The sequence below is a fragment of the Erinaceus europaeus genome, chromosome 18, assembly GCF_950295315.1.
Source record: "Erinaceus europaeus chromosome 18, mEriEur2.1, whole genome shotgun sequence".
Lineage (NCBI taxonomy): Eukaryota > Metazoa > Chordata > Mammalia > Eulipotyphla > Erinaceidae > Erinaceus > Erinaceus europaeus.
Window position 1 is genome coordinate 53,902,969 of NC_080179.1, and position 22,444 is coordinate 53,925,412.

The following is a 22,444-nucleotide window of genomic DNA, read 5'->3' on the forward strand; positions in this document are numbered from 1 at the left end:
CAATCTAACATCTCAGAATATTTCTTACTTGTTTTCTTTTAAATCGTCTTGCCTCATTTCTAAAGGGTCAGTAGCATCTCTTGGAAAAGTAACAATTATCTCAACACCTATAGAAATAGATGACAATATTAAAAGGGAAAAGAAAGTTTAGTCTTTTTTTTTTTACATTTTCACTAGTTATTTAACATTGTTTTTTACAGAATTATCAAATTTCAGAGCATTTTCATACCCAAAGACGATGTGTAGAAACCACCACACCGGCTGTACTCTCCCCCACTCCCAACCCCTCCCCACTCCCACCCTGACCATCTCATTTCTCAGACTGTACAAGAGAAAATTTTGTTATTTCGTTCCAGAGAGGAAAGAACTGAAAGTCAAGCAAGAGGTTATGTGACATGCTGAAGGAAGATGGATATCTTTCATAACATTTTTGTAGTCATCCTTTAGTGAAGAAAGCTAACTGACATGTTAGAGAAAGAAAACACACAGCATACATTGCTAATAAGCAAGTTGTCAGTGAAATGGAGGCTCTGGTTAAAAAGGTAAAGCATAGTTTCTTTGCCCTGTAAGTTAGAAAACTGTGCAAGGCAGATTTTTTTCAAGAATGGGAGCTACTCACTGCCCTAATCCAATTTTCTAGCCCTTTTCTCTACTCCGGCACCATTTTCTCAGACAATATTCTTAACCAACTTCAGGCTAGCTATCAAACTCAAGCAAAACTATTATAATTGTGTGCCCCCAGGAACACGCCCAAGATGAACTTTCTAGTTTTCTTTTTAAAAAATATTTATTTATTTATTCCCTTTTGTTGCCCTTGTTGTTTTATTGTTGTAGTGTTGGTATGCATGAAACCCCTTCGTTTCATTTGGTTTAAATCCCCCCTGCTTAACATAACCACTGCATTCTATTTACATAACCACTGTTAACAAGCACCACCCTCCCTCCAGGGCATTGGTGGTTCAGTGATAGGATTCTCGCCTGCTCCTTGTCACACTCTGATTTTCACCAGTCACTTTTCTCTCCACCCTCTCTATGTCACATCCTGTTTCCACCCTACTTGGCAAGTATATATAAAGACAGCATTGTGAGTTTTAGGGTACTTGAGTTTAGCTTAACTCGTCTTAGATTGTGCTGCGTCCTGCATGAATAAAGAGATACTGCCTACAGCTCAACCATGAGTCCCTGGTCGTCTGTTACCTGCCCATGAAGCCAGCCCGGCGAAAACAACATAACCCGTCGAAAACAACATTGTAGTTATTATTGTTGTTGTTATTTATGTTGTTGTTGTTGGATAGGACAGAGAGAAGTGTAGAGAGGAGGGGAAGACAGAGAGGGGAAGAGGAAGATAGACACTTGCAGACCTGCTTCACCACTTGTGAAGTGATGCCCCTGCAGGTGGGGAGCCAGGGGCTTGAACCAGGATCCTTACGCCTGTCTTTGCGCTTTGCACCACATGCACTTAATCCACTGCGCTACTGCCCAACTCCCTCTAGTTTTCTTCTAACCTAAGATTCCCTAATCTCATCTGCTCTATTCCTACTGTTTGGTTCCTATTCATTTGCCATTTTGTCACAATTTATGTCCTGCCACCTTCAAGACACCAATTTGCAGATGCTTCCATGATTCCATCCTGACCTCTCTGGGCAGATGACCTCACCAGTGTGTCCTGAAACCTCACACCTCCAGAGCTCTGGCCAATTAGGGAAGGATAGAAACAGGGTGGGGATATGGATCGACCTGCCAATGCCCACATCCAGCGAAGAAGCAATTATAGAAACCAGAACTCCTACTTTCTGCACTCCAAAAGCATACTCCCAGCGGGGGAGAAATGATAGGAGGAAGAAGAGAAGAGGGCTCTGAACTCCAGCTCCATCAGCACCCAGAGAGAAGAAAAGGAGAGGGACATATGGAGGTAGTAATGTTGTCATGAGTGGCTCAGAGGGGAAGAGAGGATTGGGTCAGAAAGAAAAGGGGGGCAATTATGTATAAATGTGGACAGATAGTTGTAGAGATGATGGCTTGCCCATGTGGTAGCTTGCAGTGGGGCAACTGAAGATTCAGAACCCTAGTGGTGGGAATGAAGTGGATTGATACCCCTGTTGACAAGTAATTTTGTAAATCAATATTAAATTACTAATAAAATTTTAAAAAAGAAAACTGTGCAAGGCATCTTCACATGAATACCTTCTTATAGATGACTGTACTTTTACAGTTACAGAAGACTAATAAAGCCAGAATGCTTTCAAGGAAATTTAATATATCCAAAAAACTGTTAACTGGTTAATTTATTTTTTTCCAAATAAAGGTAAATATATATATATTACCTCACTGTGCTACTGCCTGGCCCCCAGAATGTCCTTATTATTTTTTTTTTTCAGTAAGGGGTTGAGAGACAATGAAGAGACATGGAGAGAAGGCACACCACAGCACTGCTCTACCACTGGGCAGATTTCCCATGTGTTGGCCAGGGGCTCTTTATTATTATTATTATTATATTTATTTATTTTTCCCTTTTGTTGTCCTTGTTGTTTTTTCTGTTATAGTTATTATTGTTGTTATTGATGTCGTCGTTATTAGATAGGACAGAGAGAAATGGAGAGAGGAGGGGAAGACGGATGGGAGGAGAGAAAGATAGACAGACACCTGCAGACCTGCTTCACCGGTGGCCTGTGAAATGAACCCCCTGCAGGTCCTGGCACCTTGCACCACATGCTCTTAACCCGCTGCGTTACCACCCGACTCCTGGCCAGGGGCTCTTATCTAGGTCCTCACTCATGGTAAAGGATGCACTCTTCTGGCGGAGCTATCTCCTGACTCCCCTATAACTTCTCTAACCCAGACAGAATAAATTCAGTTATCTGTAACTAAAAAATGCTGATGGATGCCTAGTAATTTCAGAAAATTGGTTTTTATGGAAAGTAATTTTAGATGTCTAAAAATAAAAATGAAATGGAGAGAGAAAGGGTGATAGGGAGAAAGAAAGACAGAAACCTACAGACCTGCTTCACCACTTGTGAAGTATCTCCCCCACCCCCCACCCCATTAGGTGAAAAGAAGGGGCTGGAACCTGAGGTGTACCACTGCCCAGCCCCCTAGCTAAAATTCTCACTCCAAACTGTGCCCACAATAACTTCAATTTTTCCTGTTGAAAATTAATAACTAAAACACAGAAAGTTCCTAAGCAAATATTGAGTAATAATTTTTGAGTAGCTGAATAAATTGTGTAAACAAATGAATGGTTAACATTTTTAAAGTAACGATTATCAATGATGATACTCACTGAGATTCTACTCCGCAACTTCTTATTTTTTTAAATTTCTTAATTGAGGAATTAATGTTTTACATTCAACAGTAAATACAATAGTTTGTATAGTTTGTACATGCATAATATTTCCCAGTTTTCCAAATTCAACTTCATTTTTTAAGCTGCCCAATTTCCTACCTACAAGTTTTACATCTGTTATGTTCTAAAAAAAAAACAGCTCAGTGGGGAATGTAAGGAGATTTTTAAACTAAGAAAAGAAACAGGTTATTTTCTTGGGGGGGGGGATCTATTAGTTGTACTTTACACATCGCCATCTGTAGAAGCTCATTATAGAAAATGTAGGCTGGGGGGCCGGGTGGTGGCGCAGTGGGTTAAGCGCACATGGCGCAAAGCACAAGGACCGGCATAAAGAAAATGTAGGCTACATCAAAACTACTTGGTACTCGGGAGTTGGGCGGTAGAGCAGCGGGTTAAACACACGAGGCGCAAAGCACAAGGGCCTGCGCAAGATTCAAGACCCCAGGATCCCCACCTGCAAGCCCCGGGTTCAAGCCCCGGGCTCCCCACCTGCAAGAGGTCGCTTCGCAAGCGGTGAAACAGGTGTCTATTTTTCTCTCCTCCTCTCTGTCTTCCCCTCCTCTCTCCATTTCTCTCTGTCCTATCCAACAACAACAACAGCTATTACAACAATAACAACTACAACAAGCACAACCAGGGCAACAAAATGGGAAAAATAGCCTCCAGGAGCAGTCGATTCGTAGTGCAGGCACCGAGCTCCAGCAATAACCCTGGAGGCAAACAAACAAACAAACAAAAAAAACTGCTTGATACTGGAACATAAATAGACACACTCACCAGTGAACCAGTGAAATAGAGTTGAGAGCCCAGAAGTAAGCCTCCACAGCTATAGACATCTAATCATTGACAAAAGTGCCCAGACAATTAAATGAAGAAAGGAGAGTCTCTTCAACAAGTGGTGTCGAAAATTGGAGTGAAACATGCAGAAGAAAGAAAAGGAACCACTCCCCACACCTATGGGCATCTAATCTTTGATAAGGGGGCCCAAAGTATTAAATGAAAGAAGGAGGCTCTCTTCAATAAATGGTGCTGGGAAAACTGGGCTATAACATGCAGAAGAATGAAATTGAACCACCTTATCTCACCAGAAACAAAAATCAACTCCAAATGGATCAAAGACCTGGATGTCAGACCAGAAACTATCAAATACTTAGAGGAAAACATTGGTGAAACACTTTCCCACCTACACCTCAAGGACATCTTTGATGAAACAAACCCAATTGCAAGGAAGACTAAAGCAGAAACAAACCAGTGGGACTACATCAAATTGAAAAGCTTCTGCACAGCCAAAGGAACTGTCACACAAACAAAGAGACCCTTCACAGAATGGGAGAAGATCTTCACATGCCATACATCAGACAAGAGACTAATCACCAAAATATACAGAGAACTCAGCAAACTTAGCACCAAAAAAGCAAATCACCCCATCCAAAAATGGGCAGAGGATATGAACAAGACATTCACTCCAGAGGAGATCCAAAGGCTAACAAACATATGAAAAATTGTTCCAGGTCGCTGATTGTCAGAGAGATGCAAATAAAGACAACATTGCGATACCACCTCACTCCTGTGAGAATGGCATACATCAAAAAGGACAGCAGCAACAAATGTTGGAGAGGCTGTGGGGACAGAGGAACTCTTCTACACTGCTGGTGGGAATGTAAATTGGTCCAGCCTCTCTGGACAGCAGTCTGGAGAACTCTCACAAGGCTAGACATAGACCTTCCATATGACCTAGTAATTCCTCTCCGGCGGATATACCCCAAGGATTCCATAATGCCCAACCAAAAAGATGTGTGTACATCTATGTTCATAGCAGCACAATTCATAATAGCTAAAACCTGGAAGGAACCCAGGTGCCCAACAGCAGATGAGTGGCTGAGAAAGCTGTGGTACATATACACAATGGAATACTATGCAGCTATTAAGAACAATGAGCCCACCTTATCTGTGGACAGAGCTAGAAGGAATTATGTTAAGTCAGAAAGATAAAGATGAGTATGGGATGTCCCCACTCATCAACAGAAGTTGAGAAAGAAGAACAGAAAGGGAAACTAAAAGCAGGATCTGATTAAATCGAGAGCAGGGCACCAATGTAAAAACACTGTGGTGAAGGGGAGGGTGGCCATTGGGCTTCCCAGCATGGTGGAGGGTGGGGGGGCGGGGATGGGTGGTGGGGATGGGACACAGTCTTTTGGTGGTGGGAGTGGTGTTTATGTACAATCCTATTAAAGTGTAAACATTATATAAACCACTATTTAATTAATATGAGAGGCGAAAAACTGATGATATGTCTAGAACTTCTTAAAACACAGACTGAGTCTTTTTAATACATAGGCTGTCCTTGATATGTTCTCTCCCAAAAGCCTAGACCAGGGAGAACAGAAGCAACCGACAGCACAGCTATATACAAGATGCTGGGTACTATACCCCAAACCCTATCAAAGGGACTTTCCAAAGTTAACCCTATCACCAAATAATGTGACGATAACAATAACTACCCATTGTCTTCTTGAACCCTAAGACAACAGGAACCTCACACTTCCACTATAGAGCCTATATTTCCCCCAGTCCTGGAACCTTAGGGTGGGGCCCACTTTACTGCATGCTGCTATCAATTCAAATCAAATAATATTGCATCCACGGATCGCAACCTAATCAACACAACGAGTGCCACCCCAGCATGCTTCACTTCAGACTGTGACCAGAGACTTCAGGTGTGGAATGACAACCCTTCAGCTTCATCACTCGGGTGAGACCTTTCCTTTCACAGTATTCTCTAATTCCATTCCAGGTGGTCCATTCCCCAATAAAGTCCCCAAACCTAGATATAGTCCAGGTCCCCTGAGATAGAGCATAGGTTCACCCATGCCCATAAACTAGGGGAAAAATATATATATGAAAGCAGAAGTACACAAGAGCATGCAGGGAATACCCCCAACACTTCATCTGCACTATTAAAGTCTTTAGGTCCGGGAGTCGGGCTGTAGCACAGCGGGTTAAGTGCAGGTGGCGCAAAGCACAAGGACCGGCATAAGGATCCCGGTTCGAACCCCGGCTCCCCACCTGCAGGGGAGTCGCTTCATAGGCGGTGAAGCAGGTCTGCAGGTGTCTATCTTTCTCTCCTCCTCTCTGTCTTCCCCTCCTCTCTCCATTTCTCTCTGTCCTATCCAACAACGACGACAACAACAATAATAACTACAACAATAAAACAACAAGGGCAACAAAACAGAATAAATAAATAAAATAAATATAAAAATAAATAAATAAATAAAGTCTTTAGGTCCATGATTGTTCAACAATTTGTTTGGCTTTGTATGTTAACTCTCTTTTCAGCCACCAGGTTCCAGATGCTGACCAGACTTCCCTGGACAGACGACCCCATCAATGTGTACTGAAGCACCACTTCCTCAGAGCCCCACCCTACTAGGGAAAGAGAGAGACAGATTGGGAGTATGGATTGACCAGTCAACGCCCATGTTCAGCGGGGAAGCAATTACAGAAGCCAGACCTTCCACCCTCTGCAACCCACAATGACCCTGGATCCATACTCCCAGAGATATAGAGAGTGGGAAGGCTATCAGGGGATGGGGTGGGATGTGGAGATTGGGTTATGGGAATTGTGTGGAATTGTACCCCTCTTATTCTATGGTTTTGTTAATGTCTCCTTTCTTAAATAAATTTAAAAAAAAAAGAAAAAGAAAATGAACCACTATTTTTCACCAAACACAAAAGTAAATTTCAAGTGGACCAAGGACTTGGATATTAAACCAGAAATGATCAAATAATTATAAGAACATATTGGCAGGACTCCTTTCCATCTAAATTTTAAAGGTATCTTCAATAATACAAATCCAATTACAAAGAAGACTAAAACAAAAATAAACCAATAGGACTATACCAAATTAAAAAGCTTCTTTACAGCAAAAGATACCAGTATGCAAACAAAGAGAATGGGAGAAGATCTTTACATGTCATACATCAAACAAGAGGCTAATAACCAAAATATATAAAGAGCTTGCCATACTCAGCAATAAGAAAACAAATGACCCCATCCAAAAATGGGCAGAGGATATGAACAGAATATTCACCATAGAAGAGATCCAAAAGGCCAACAAACAAATTAAAAATGTTCCAAGTGAATGATTGTCAAGATAAATGCAAATAAAAACAACAATGAGATACCACTTCACTCCTGTGAGAATGTCACACATCAGAAAAGGGAGCAGCAACAAATGCTGGAGAGGTTGTGGGGTCAAAGGAACCCTCCTGCACTGCTGATGGGAATGTAAATTGGTCCAATCCCTGTGGAGAGCAGTCTGGAGAACCTAGAAGTGGACCTACCCTATGACCCTGCAATTCCTCTCCTAGGGATATATCCTAAGGAAACCAACACACGCATCCAAAAAGATTTGTGTACACTTATGTTCATAACAGCACAATTTATAATAGCTAAAACCTGGAAGCAGAACAGGTGTCCAACAACACATGAGTGACTGAGTAAGTTGTGGTATTATACACACAATGGAATACTACTCAGCCATGGGGAAATTGTGAGGCATAGTTGAGCATGGTGTGGGACCTCCTATTGAAAAGTGGGAGTCTGGATGGCACAACCTTTTCTATCAGTCTCTCTCTACCTGAGATCGAGCATGGAGGAAAACGACCACAAGAAAAAGTCTCATCTGTAAGCCTTCACAAAAGACTCTACATGCAGCCCATTTCCTTGTTCTCAAATCAGTTGGTTTGTTTACTCAGAAGTTAATAGAAGTTCATCTTCTTTGATCATACATGGCCCATACATCATTGTTCTGCTCTGTCAAACTATAACCAAGAACATTCTCCTTACTCCTCTACCTCCTCCGGTTCTTTTAATCTTACATGATCCATCTCCTCTCTTAAGGCTCCTCTCTGTCTGCTGGTTATTGATAACCCTACTTCCTCCGTTCCTTTGATCAACTAAACCCCTTATTCAATATTTACCAGGAATTCTCTGACCTTTTCCCAACCCCCTATTTTTCTTTGTCCCTCTCCTCCCAAACCATATATGAAATGGATAACTTACTTCCTCCTACAACCCCTTATAAACCCTACTTTGCTGTTCAATAAACGGAATGTTCATGAAATATTCCTCTGGTGATCTCTGGTTATGTCTCTAGCGACAAAACAGGGAGAGATCCAGTCAACTCACTCCTACTGCCCCAGAACATTCTTTCTGGACCCCCGCATCTGGTACGCAACAGAGCAGGTAAGCCAGCAGTTTGTGCCTGGGAAGAGGCCTTGCCACAGAAAGCCCGACACTCAGCTATTAAAAATAATGAATTCCCCGTCTTCACCTCATCTTGGATGGAATCATGAAGGAACTGAATTCCTCAGCTTGAAGGAATCATGTTAAGTGAGATAACTCACAAAGAGCAGGATGACTATGGGATGATCTTATTTATAAGCAAAAGTTGAAAAACAAGATCAGAAGGGAAAACACTAAGCAGAACTTGAACTGGAGTTGGTATATTACACCAAAGTAAAAGACTCTGGGGTGGGTCGTGGGGGAGGGTACAGGTCCTGGAACATGGTGATAGAGGAGGACCTAGTGGGGGTTGAATTGTTATGTGGAAAACTGGGAAATGTTATGCATGTACAGACTGTTGTGTTTTACTGTTGACTATAAACCATTAATCCCCCAATAAAGAAATTAAAAAAAAAAAAAGAACGGGAGGTGAAAGTAGATAGCATAATGGTTATATAGAGAGACTCTCATGCCTGAGGCTTCATAGTCCCAGGTTCAATCCCCCAGCACCACCATAAATCAGAGCTGAGCAGTGCTCTGGGTAACAAAAGAAGAAGAAAGGGGGCCGGTGGTAGTGCAGAGAGTTAAGTGCACATGGCGCAAAGTGTAAGGACCTGCATAAGGATCCCGGTTCGAGCCCTTAGCTCCCCACCTGCAGGGGGGTTACTTCACAGGTGGTGAAGCATGTCTGCAGGTATCTATCTTTCTCTATTCCTCTCTGTCTTCCCCTCCTCTCTCTATTTTTCTCTGTCCTATCCAGCAACAGTGACAGCAGTAACAATAATAACAACAACAATAATAAACAACAAGGGCAACAAAAGGAAAAAATAGCCTTCAGGAGCAATGGATTCGAAGTGCAGGCACCAAGTCCCAGTGATAACCCTGGAGGCAAAAAAAAAAAAAAAGGAGCATGAGGAGAAAAGAAAATAAAAACAAGAACAGAAGGGAAAACACAGTGCACAACTTAGACTGGAGTTGGTGTATTGCACCAAAGTCAAAGACTTTGGGGGGAGGGGAGGGGGGAGGACTCAGGTCCTGGAACATGATGGCCAAGGAGGATCTAGTGGAAGTTGAATTGTTATGTGGAAAACTGGGAAATGGTGGTCTGGGAGGTGGTGTAGTGGATAAGGCACTGGACTCTCAAGCATGAGAGTTCATGGGTTCAGTCCAGTCACCCGCAGCACATGTACCAGAGTGATATATGGTTCTTTCTCTCTCTCCTCCTACCTTTCTTATAAATAAAGAAATCTTAAGAAAGAAAGAAAGAAAGAAAGAAAGAAAGAAAGAAAGAAAAGAAAACTGGGAAATGTTATGCATGTACATACTACTGTATTTTACTGTTGACTGTAAACCATTAATTCCCCAATAAAGACATTTAAAAAAATAATAAATGCCTGAGGCTTTGAAGTCCCATGTTCAATCTGCCATCCCACCATAAGCCAGAGCTGAGCAGTGCTCTGGTAAAAAAAAAAAAAAAAAGGAAAAAGAAAGAAAGAAAGAAAGAAAGGAAGGAAGGAAGGAAGAAAGAAAGAAAGAAAGAAAGAAAGAAAGAAAGAAAGACTGCAAGACTACTTAATCATCGAAGTAATTCAGACATGAAAATATATATATGGTGGTGGTCCGGGAGGTGAATAAAGCACTGGGTTCTCAACCATGAGGTCCCAAGTTCAATCCCCAGCAGCACATCTGCCAGAGTGATGTCTGGGTCTTTCTCTCCTCCTCTCCTCCTATCTTTCTCATGAATAAATAAATAAATTATAATATATATATATACATATATGGTGCTTATTTGTGGTGCTCCTTTTTAAAAACCACATCTATTTTGGACATAGATGGGAAACAGATGGAAGAGGAAGAGAGAGATACAGGGGGAGGGAGAGAGAGAGAGGGAGAGGGAGAGGGAGAGGGAGAGGGAGAGGGAGAGGGAGAGGGAGAGGGAGAGGGAGAGGGAGAGGGAGAGGGAAAGAGAACCCATAGTATTGCTTCATTGCTCATGAAGTATCAATGCTACCGGTGGAGACTGAACCTGAGTCATCATGTCCTGTAATGTGTGTACTCTACCAGATGCACCATCACCTACCTCCTGTGCTCCTTTTTAATAGAATAACACAATAAATAAACAGATAGAAACTAAACTATTAAACGAGTGTGCAATAGGATAAGGTATATGCATAAAGTGGAAGCACTTTACATATTAACATCATGTCTTAGACGCAACATATGAATGTAGTGCTGGGTGGTGGCGCATCTGGTTGAGAGCACATGTTAACAGTGTGCAAGGACCCAGGTTCGAGGCTCTGATCCCTACCTCTAAGGGCAAAGTTTCACAAGTGGTGAAGCAGGGCTGCAGGTGTCTCTCTTTCTCTCTATCAGCCCCTTCCCTCTTGATTTCTGGCTGTCTCTATCCAATAAATAAAAATAACAATAAAAAATAAAAAATGTAGTGCAGGGATTTATTGATATTTACAATGAATACTATGCACAATAATGCCTATATATATATATATATATATATATATATATATATATATATTTTACCAAAGCACTGCTCAGCTCTGGTTTATGGTGGTGCAGGGAACTGAAAATGGGACTTTAGAGCTTCAGTCATGAGAGTTTCTTTGCAGAACCATTATGCAATTTACCCCTGTCCTCCAGATAATTTTTTTTATTGCCACTAGGGTTATTGCTGGGGCTGGATGCCTGCATAATGAATCTACTGATCATGGTGGCCATGTTTTCCTTTTATTTTTATTTACTTATTTTATTTGTTTTTATTTGATGCAACAGAGAAAATTGATAGTAGAGGGGAAGATAGAGTGTGAGAAAGAGACACCTGCAGACCTACCTACTTCACCTCTTGTGATGCTTCTTTGCTGTAGATGGGAGCCAGGGGCTTGACTCTGTGCTCAACTGGGTGCACCACTGCCCAGTTGCCCAGATCATTTTTATTTCAGTGACTGGAGATAGTAACTAGATGAACTTAAGACTCTAGAAACTCTGAGAAGAAAATTTAGAAGTAGAATTGCTTCTTTCAAATTTGTGACCCATTACTAGAGTTTAAAACTGCAAGCACTTAAGGGGGAGTTGCTGCATACAATTTCTGGCTTCAATACAAACACCTAAAGTAATATAGACCAATTGCACTATAACTAGCACCCTAATAACAAGTCATCTCCAAACTCAGCAGAATGAGCTGAATTATTTAACTGCTTGGAAGGTGCTTAGGGTACAAGTAGGCTACTGAGAACTGGATTTTGAAGTCACTGAAAACAGATAAAAGTACAAGGACTCTGTGGCTACAACTAGTATTTGTTTATTTCAATTAAGTCCATCAGTGCTAGTGATGCTAAATTATCTACAATTCTCAAGATGGGGAGATTTTGAGTTTGAAAAAGGCAGGAAGCTTCCCAGAAGAGGGCAGCATTGTACAATAGGGCCAAAGTCCATAATGGTTGGGATGACATGGTACACTCAGGAAGGTTCACCATGTAAAAAAAAAGAAGAAAGAAAGAAAGAGAGAGAGAGAGAGAGAGAGAAAGAGAGAGAGAAACAAAGAAAGCATGGAAGGAAGAAAGGAAAGTGCCATAAGAGTACAGCTTTTGGGAGTCGGACTGTAGCACAGCAGGTTAAGTGCAGGTGTTACAAAGTGCAAGGACCGGCCTAAGGATCCTGTCAAGCCCCGGGCTCCCCACCTGCAGGGGAGTCACTTCACAGGCGGTGAAGCAGGTCTGCAGGTGTCTGTCTTTCTCTCTGTCTTCCCCTCCTCTCTCCATTTCTCTGCCCTATCCAACAACAACATCAATAACTACAACAATAAAACAAGGGCAACAAAAGGGAATAAATAAATACTTTTTAAAAATCCTTTAAAAAAAAAATCTCTACAAACTCTCGTACTTAAGACTCCATAGTCCCAGGTTCAGTCCCCTGCACCACCATAAGCCAGAGCTGAGCAGTGCTCTGGTAAAAAGTTTTAAATAGGTGAGTCGGGTGGTAGTGCAGTGGGTTAAGCGCATATGGCGAAAAGTGCAAGGACCGGCGCAATGATCCCAGTTCCAGCCCCCGGCTCCCCACCTGCAGGGGCTTTGCTTCATAGGCGGTGAAGCAGGTCTGCAGGTGTCTCTCTCTTCTCTGTCTTCCCCTCCTCTCTCCATTTCTCTCTGTCCTATCCAACAATGACGACATCAACGACAATAGCTACAACAGCAAAAAAAAATAAAATAATAGGGAGTCAGGCGGTAGCGCAGCGGGTTAAGCGCAAGTGGCGCAGAGCACAAAGACCGGCTTAAGGATCCCAGTTCAAGCCCCCAGCGCCCCACCTGCAGGGGAGTTGCTTCACAAGCGGTGAAGCAGGTCTACAGGTGTCTTTCTCTCCCCCTCTCTGTCTTCCCCTCCTCTCTCCATTTCTCTCTGTCCTATCTAACAACGACGACATCTATAACAACAATAATAACTACAACAATAAAATAACAAGGCAACAAAATGGAATAAATATTTAAAATGATAATAGCAATAGAATTTTAAATTTTTTTTAAAAATACAGTTTCCTTCAGATGTCAGAAACAGAAGTCAGCAAATTATCAGAGAGAGCGGTTTGGACATTTAATTGAAGAAACACAAATGATAGACAGATGAGATTGCTGAAGTGGCTGTTTTCTGAAGTGAGAAACTACAAACATCTTGTGGTCTGTTAAGTGGAAGGGTCCTGGTAATTATGACAGAATAATCTACTGGGAAATTTCACAGTTAAGGTCTTGTAGAATAAAAGACAGATTTGGAACTTTGGTGCCTTTTCTGTCCCACTCTCCCCCTTTAAGGAGGAGCTCCAAGATGATAGCTGATAGAAAAATTCTTGGGGGCTGGGGAGACAGTATAACGGTTATGCAAAAGGCTTTCATGTCTGAGGCTCTGGGCTCTCAGGTTCAATCCTCAGCACCACCATAAGCCAGAGCTGAGCAGAGGGCTCTGGTATCTCTCTCTCTCCCTTTCTCCTCTGTATCTCTCTCATTAAAATAAAGTAAATAAAATACTTTTAATTAAAAAGAGAAATACGGGGGGTGTATTGTTAAATGGGAAACTGGGGAATGTTATGCATGTACAAACTATTGTATTTACTGTTGAATGTAAAACATTAATTCCCCAATAAAGAAATAAATTTAAAAAAAAAAGAGAGAAATTCATGGTTCTTTAGAAGAGGTCAGATCCCTGATGCTAATGGAAGATTCTGAGAAGAAAGAAACTGGACAAAAGACAATATCAGACAAAAGGGAAGGTATCACAGCCTAGTTAGCTGAACTGGAATGGGGTGGAGTGAAGAGAAGAGTCCGTTTTAAAAGGGGAAGTGCTAAGACTCACTGAGTCAGATATGAGTCAAAGGAAAGGATCATGTTCGGGCTTTCCTTTCCTTTGGGGTTTTCTGTGTTTTCTTTTCAAAATTATGCACTGAGTACATCTGAAATTAGGAGGGAAATGCAAACAATAAATGATATTAACTGTGTAAATATAGCAAGGACAGAAAGGTACCTTCTGTCCCGGGTTGCCAATCTTGCCCATCACCACTTGGATCTCCTTCAATAGGCAATATGGAATGACTGGAATCATCATCTTGATCAAACTCCTGAAACAGTATGAAACAGAAATGTATTGAGCTGAGGAGACAGCATAATGGCTATGTAAATAACATTCATGCATGAGGCTCTGAGGTCTCTGGTTCAGTCCCCTGTATTTCCAAAAGCCAGAGCTGAGCAGTGCTCTAGTCTCCCGACCCCTCCCCCTATGTGTGTGTATGTATTTCTCATATTTGAGCAAATAAAGTATTTAAAAATAAAAAAGAAACAAATTTATTTATTTGATGTTTCAATTTGTTGGTAGAGTAAGACTTGATTTTTTTTTTTTTTTTTGCCTCCAGAGTTACCACTGGGGTTTAGTGCCTGCACTTCCTCTCCACTATTCCAAGCTTTGGGTCCATGATTGCTCAACAATTTGTTTGGCTTCGTATGTTAACTCTCTTTTCAGTCATCAGGTTCCAGATGTCATCAGGATGCCGGCCAGGCTTCCCTAGACTGAAGACCCCACCAATATGTCCTGGAGCTCCGCTTCCCCAGAGACCCATCCTACTAGGGAAAGAGAGAGGCAGACTGGGAGTATGGACCGACCAGTCAACGCCCATGTTCAGCGGGGAAGCAATTACAGAAGCCAGACCTTCCACCTTCTGCAACCCACAATGACCCTGGTTCCATGCTCCCAGAGGGATAGGGAATGGGAAATCTATCAGGGGAGGGGGTGGGATATGGAGATTGGGTGGTGGGAATTGTGTGGAATTGTACCCCTCCTACCCTATGGTTTTGTTAATTAATCCTTTCTTAAATAAAAAAGAAAGAAAAAAAAAAAAGAATCCACTGCTTCAGGGCTGGGTGGTGCCATACCTGGTTGAGCACACATGTCACAATGCACAAGGACCCAGGTTCAAGCCCCCGGTCCCCACCTGCAGAGGGAAATCTTTGTGAGTGGTGAAGCAGGGCTGCAGATGTCTCTTTGCCTCTCTCCCTCTCTGTTTCCCCCTTCCCTCTTGATTTCTCTCTGTCTCTACCCAATAACAAATAAGTGAAAAAAAAAAAAAGAAAAGAAAAGAAAGAAAAGAATCCACTGCTCCCAGAGGCCATTTTTTCTATTTTGTTGCCCTTGTTGTTATTGTTGTTGTTGGATAGGACAGATAGAAATTGAGAGAGGAGGGGAAGACAGGAGTGGGGAGAAAGACAGACACCTGCAGATCTGCTTTACCACTTGTGAAGCAACCCCCCTGCAGGTGGGAAGCCCTGGGCTCGAACCTGGGATCCTTACGCAGGTACTTGCACTTTGCGTCATGTGCACTTAACCCACTGCGCTACCACCCGGCCCCTAAGACTTGATTTTTTTTTTTTTCTAAAAATGTATCCTGTGGATTCCTTTTAAATTGGATAAAATATTTATGACTGAAATTATAGCAAAGGGTTTGCCACTAGTGTGCCAGGTACAGGTAGATGTGGAGTGATTTAAAATGAAGCATAATTTAAAATGAAAATCAAGCTGAAGTCACAGAGACACACATACTTTCTACTTTATTATTTCAGCATCCAGGCTGCTAAGCTGTAAATTCCATCTGGGTGGGTAACTAGAAAGAATCCTTTGGCCACAGTCACAGTGAACAACTCCTAAAGAACATCATCTTTTCCATAATGCCTCCCTGGAGAATCATTTACAAATGGTGAGGGTGGAAATTCCTTCCCTCTATGGAAGCTACAGATAGAACCGTAAACTGAAAGAAGGCAGCAAAGCTGATTAAAGTTTTCCCTACAACAGCTTTCTGAGCTAATCATGGCACACAGCCTCTCAGATTTCCTTTTTATCCTCTAGAAAATAATCATTATGATGAAAAACATGCTCATAAGCCAACTTGATTTATAAAGTGAATTCCTAACTCCCTAAATAAGAGATGTTTCACAATGACTCTCTCTCTCTCTCTCTCTCTCTCTCCCTCTCTCTCTCCCTCCCTCTCTCTTTTTTTTTCCTTCAGGGTTATTGCTGGGGCTCGGTGCTTGCACCATGAAGCCATAGCTCCTGGCTGCCATCTTTTCCCATTTTTGTTGTTGTTGGATAGGACAGAGAAATTGAGAGGGGAGGGGAAGACAGAGGGGGAGAGAAAGACAGACACCTGCAGACCTGCTTCACCAGTTGCAATGAGATCTCTCTGCAGATGGGGAGCCAGGGGCTTGAACAGGGATCTTTGAGCTGGTCCTTGCACTTCAAACTATGAGCTCTCAACCTGGTTCACTACTGTCTAGACGCCCACAACGATTCATTTTTGTTGATAGTTTTCTTCATTAGAATCTATTGCTGCTGAGTTTGTCCTTTATAACTTCTAAAACAGTGACAGACACAAATGGAGCTAAACTATCCTGTCACAACCTAGCTACTGTAATTACCTTTCTTTCATAATCTGCTGAACCATCAATTTTTTTTTTTTCTATGACCCCACCACTGTAGACTACATGGAGAAATTGAAGAGAGCACTGGAGGAGCTGGGAAGGTAGTTCAGTGAGTAAAGCACATTCCTTCCATGCATGAGGCGCTGAACCATCAATTTAAAGAGGCTGTTGAATAAAAAGTCTTTGCCCTAAATGCAGATGCTTGTCAAACATGGATTTGAATACAAGCCTCTGATATTTCCTTCTTTCCTGCTTTCCTCCCTTCCTCCCTTTCTTTTCTCTTCAAACCTCTGATATTTCCTTCTTTCCTCCCTTCCTTTCTTTTCTCTTTTTTTTCTTCCTTCCTTTCTCCCCCCCCCCCCCCCCCCCCGTCATTAGGTTATGGCTGGGGCTGCAGGACTAACCCACTGCTCCTGGCAGTCATCTTTCTTTCTCTCCGTCTCTGTTTCTGTCTCCCCTCCCCCTCCTTCCTTTCCTTTCCCCCTTTCACATACAGTCACTGGGGCTCGGTGCCGGTGCCATTAGGAATCCACTGCTTTCGGTGGCCTTTTTTTCTTTTCTTTTTCTTTTCATTCGATAGAACAGACAGAAATTGAGAAAGGAAAGATAGATAGATAGATAGATAGATAGACAGACAGACAGACAGACAGACAGGAAGATAGACATATGGGTCCCCGCTGCAGGTGGGAAGCAGAGACTCTACCCTGATCCTTGAGTGTATCCTTCCATTTAGTACTCTGTGCTTGACTGGGTGCATCACTGCCTGGCACTCCTCCCTCCCTCCACCCCTCCCTTCCTCACTCCCTTCCTTTTCTATTATTATTATTATTATTATTATTATATAGGACAGAGAAATTGAGAGGGAAGAGGGAGACAGAAATGGAGAGAGGAAGGGATGCTTGCAGGCCTGCTTCATCACTTGTGAAGCTTCCCCACTGTGGGTGGGGTGCAGGGCCTCAAACCTGCATCTTTGAGCATGGTTACATATACGCTCAACCAGATAAGCCACCACCCAGCCCCCTCATTCATTAATTTCAAGAACGCTTGGGAGTCTTTTACATTTTGATCATTTTTATTATCTCAGAAAAAATTATAATCAAATAAAACCCTTATACTACCATTAAAAATAATTTAGGCATGGGGCCAGGAGATTGCTGAGCTGTATAGTACATGCATTCTATGCATTGGGCCCTGGGTTCAAACCCCAGCATCACCTAAGAACTCCATGGGTAGTCCCAGGAGAGTACCAGGGATGATAGAATGATGCTGAATTCTCTTCTCTCTTGCTCTGTATCTGTCTCACCCTTGTTCCTACCACCTCATTTCCCCCTCACACACACTCTCTCTCTCTCTCTCTCTCTCTTTTTTAACCAGAGCACTGTACAGCACTGGTTTATGGTGGTGCAGGGGATTCAATCTGAGACTTTGGAGTGTCAGGCATGAGAGTCTCTTTGCAGAACCATTATGTTATCTACCCCTGCCCCCTACCTCACTTTCTCAAAAGAAATAAAGAATTAAAAAAAAATGGCTCAAGGAGGCTATTCCATAGTACTGCTCATAGTATAGTAGTTGCCAAACATAAATGAGTTTCATAATCCTGACAATAATACAGAAAAACAACAAGAGAATAGAAAGGGAGCATAGTGTCCTCATCTGTAAATCAAAGAATATGAAGCATACAAAAGAGGAAAGAGCCCTGGAGATCATGTATAATAAAATTTGCAAAAGAGGCTTCTGCTTAGATGAAAAAGGATTGGGAGACTCTATACAGAGTCTCGGGAGCAATTCTCCAAGCAAGACAGCTGCTTACATTTGTAAACTACAAAAACCTATTGCAGACAAAGAGAAAAGCAAGCTTTCATTCAAAGAAAAGAAGTGCAGGATGACCTTGGTGTTTACAATTTAAACCCTAGAGAAAACATTAAAGAAGAAACAGCAAGTTGAATAGTGAAAAGTCTTTCTCCCTCAGAAAATTGTTCAAGGTTATTTGAATCACACTAAGAAAAATATAAAGTTCAAAAGAATGTTTTAAATTTGCATGAAAGAAATGTATTGATATGGAAGTTTTTTTTTTATTTTGCTTTCAGGGTTATTGTTGGGGCTCAGTGCTGGCACCAGGAATCCACTGCTCCTGGAGGCCATCTCCCCCCGCCCCCCTTTGTTGCCCTTGTTGGATAGGACAAAGAGAAATCGAGAGAGGAGGGGAAGATAGAAAGGGGGAGAGAAAGATAGACACCTACAGACCTGCTTCACTACCTGTGAAGCGACTCCCCTACAGGTGGGGAGCTGGAACCCGGGATTCTTACATTGGTCTTTGAGCTTTGTGCCACGTGCTCTTAACCCATTGCTACTGCCTCACCTCCTGCCTCCCCCCCCCCCCATATGGAAGAATTTTGAAAGCATTGAAAGCAAAGAGAAAGAAAGAGAAGGGCTGGGGAAACAGTATAATGATTATGCAAATAACTTCTGTTTTCATTGCCAGTGACACCCTAAGACAGAGCTGAGAAACCCCACCTGCAAAGGGTCACTTCACGCAGTGTAACAGTGTGTCTTTCTCTCCCCCTCTCCATCTTTTCCTCCCTCTCAATTTCTCTCTGTTCTATGCAATAAAATGGAAAAAAAAAAAAAAAAGGCCACCAGGTGCAGTGGATTTGTAGTGGCAGCACTGAACCCCAGTGGTAACCCTGTAGGCAAAAAAAAAAAAAACCAGACAGAGCTGAACAGTGTTCTGCACCCCCCCATATATATATCATTAAGAATAAATAAGTTGGGAGTTGGGCGGTAGCGCAGCGGGTTAAGCGCAGGTGGCTTAAAGCGCAAGGACCTGTGTAAGTATCCTGGTTCGAGCCCCGGCTCCCCACCTGCAGGGGACTCGCTTCACAAGTGGTGAAGCAGGTCTGCAGGTGTCTTTCCCTCTCCCTCTCTGTCTTCCCCTCCTCTCCCCATTTCTCTCTGTCCTATCCAACAACGACCGACTACAACAATAGTAACCACAACAATAAAACAACAAGGGCAACAAAAGGTAATAAGTAAATAAATAAATATTTAAAAAAAAAGAATAAATAAGTCATGGGCCCCTTAGAACATGCCTAAAATAGACTTCCTATCTTCTTCCCACACGAAGACCCCTAATTTCATCTACTTTATTCCTACCTTCAGGTTCCTGTTTATTAAGCTATTTGTCCTGCTTTATATCTTAACCCCTTTCAGCCACCAAGTTGCAGACACTACTAGGATTCCATCCTGACTTCCCTGGGCAGACAACCTCACCAATGTGTCCCAAAATCTCACTTCTCCAGAGCCCTACCTCACTAGGGAAAGATAGAAACAGGCTGCCAACGTCCACGTCCAGCAGAGAAGCAATTACAGAAGCCAGGCCTTCTACCTTCTGCACTCCATAAAGAATTTTGGTCCATACTTTCAGAGGAATAAAAAATAGGGATGTTTCCTATGGAGGGAATGGGACATGGGATTCTGGTGGTGGTGACTGTATGGAATTACACCCCAGTTATCTTACAAACTTATTAATCATTATTAAATCACAAATAAATAAAATAAAAGAGGGAAAAATAAAAAATAAAATAAATAAATAAAAAGAGGAAAGTACTTAAATACGCCATAAAGTTGAAATAAAGATGTGTTTTTGTTAATCAAGGTCTAACACATTACATACTTGCTTTACAGAACTGGTCTCTAGTTGTTTTATTTCAATCACTATGTAATATTAGTAGCTAAAAAACATCAAAGAACACTAGCAATAGAAAGGACTGCAATGGTACATCCACTTAAGTGCACATATACCAAGTGCAAATACCCCAGGTTTGAGCCCCCACTCCCCACCTGCAGCAGGGACATTTCACAGGCAGTGCAGCAGGTCTTCAGATGTCTGTCTCTCTCTCCCTGTCCTCTCTCAACTTCTCTTTACCCTATCCAGTAAAAATTAGGAAAAAAGGGGGAAAAAAGTCACCAGGTAGCACCGCTACTAAGCCCCAGCAAAAACTCAGGTGGGCAATAAAACAAAGAGGCTGGGATAAGATGCTGGATGTAACAAAACCAGTTCTCTCCTTTATAATACGGGCATCTTGTTTTTGTTTTTGTATTTGTACATCATGTGTAGCCAGGGACTCACAAATGCACAATTTTACAGCTCTGGGCTGCTTTTTCATTCAGATACAGAAACAGAGACACCACAACCTTAGTGCTTCCTCCACTGACATATCGACTCCATGTGGTACTGGAGCTTGAACTTGGATTGGGCACGTGTCAAGACATGTACCCTACCTATTGCACTGCCACTCCCAGCTCAAGCTGGATTTCTCAGTTTCAACAGAACTTTCATTTGGGACTCAAAAATTCTTTGTTGCAGGGCTGCCCTTTTTATTGTGGGATGTTTAGCAGCCTCCCTGGCCTCTACCCACTGGACGCCAGTAGCACCTTCCCTTCACATACGATATAAAAAAATGTCTATGTTGTCAAGAGGGACAAAAATCACCCCTTGTTGAGAAGCATTGTAGTGAGGTAATTTGCTAAGACGTAGATTAATATGCCTAGAAAATTTACAAATGTAGGGCTGGCAGTTAGCTCACATGGTACCATTTGGGGCAGTCCATGGGGTGGGAGGGGCTTCACTATCAGTGGAACAGTGCTACAGTGTCTCTCCTTCTCTCTTTCTCTCCCTCTGTATCACTCACCCTCTATCTGGCACACTGAGCCCCAGTGATAATCCTGGTAGCAAAAAATGAAATAAAATAAAAGAAAATGGGGAGAAAACAAAACAAAAATTATAGCTAATATGAAATAGTATTAAATTAAGTTTCCATTTTTATTCCATTAGTTATCCCAGAGAAGTGCTGATTTAACTACCTCTGTATTTAATTTCTATTAAAGTTGTATATTTTTTAAAAAGTATATATACAAATAATGAGGCCAAGGGATAGCTCACTCAGCAGCATTTGTGCCTTACAATCTGTATAACCTGGACTGCAGAATTATATGAGAATGCTATGGCACTAGGGGACTCACTAGTGCTCTGTCTCTATCTGAAGTAAAAAGAAAGGGAAAAAAGTCAAGGAATCATGAGTGCTCAAGGATTAAAAGAATTAACATTGTCTACTCAGAGACATATACAGGTTGCACAAAATAATTGTAGTCATATAGAGAAAATTTTCTTGCTAATAAAATATAGAGTAGTAATAGTTTTGAATTATTGGGACTATACTAAATTTTATAAAAATTCAAAAAGGGTTCTATTTTATAAATAAAAATCTTTTAAAAATTTATTCTTGGAAAAAAAATTCAAGAAGAGACAGGCGGTGGCACACCTGGTTAAGTGCACACATTAAAGTGCACAAGGATCCAGGTTCAAGTCCCTGGTCCCCACCAGCAGTGGGGAAAGCTTCACAAGTGGTGGAAGCACTGCTGCAGGCATCTTTCTGTCTTTCTCCTTCTCTGTCTCTCCCTACCCTCACAACTTCCCTCTGCCTCTATCCAATAAAAAATAAATAAATAAAATGTTTAAAACTTCAAAAAATAAAAATAAGCATACATTACAAAGTGCATCTCAGATTCTCCCCTGTAAGATTCTACCACCGGTAGCAGGTATATGGTATCATTCTGTCATTTTCTATACATCACAATATTTGTTACAGGTACTATTATACAGTAAGGGATCTTTGTGGAGTCTTAATTACAGGACAGGATGTAACAAATGGGTAAAGATGGTGGCACTTTCTTTGTGGTTCCATGAGATGGATTTAACATAGCCATATTAGTGTTTCTTTCTCCATATTAGTATACAGATAAACTACTAAGGCTGGCAGAAAGTTCACCCAGTATAATTCACACTTTACCATG

General features: G+C 41.9%; 1 protein-coding gene across 1 annotated transcript in view; it reads right to left on the reverse strand.

Moving 5' to 3' along the window:
* Positions 1-22,444, reverse strand: part of MAP3K19 (mitogen-activated protein kinase kinase kinase 19) — a 50,268-nt gene that overhangs the window by 23,561 nt on the left and 4,263 nt on the right. The window contains exons 3-4 of the mRNA XM_060178102.1: positions 14,151-14,244; positions 29-107 (exon numbers count right to left, since the gene is read on the reverse strand). Of these exons, the coding sequence (XP_060034085.1) occupies positions 29-107; positions 14,151-14,244 (173 nt within the window). The remainder of the gene's footprint in view (positions 1-28; positions 108-14,150; positions 14,245-22,444) is intronic.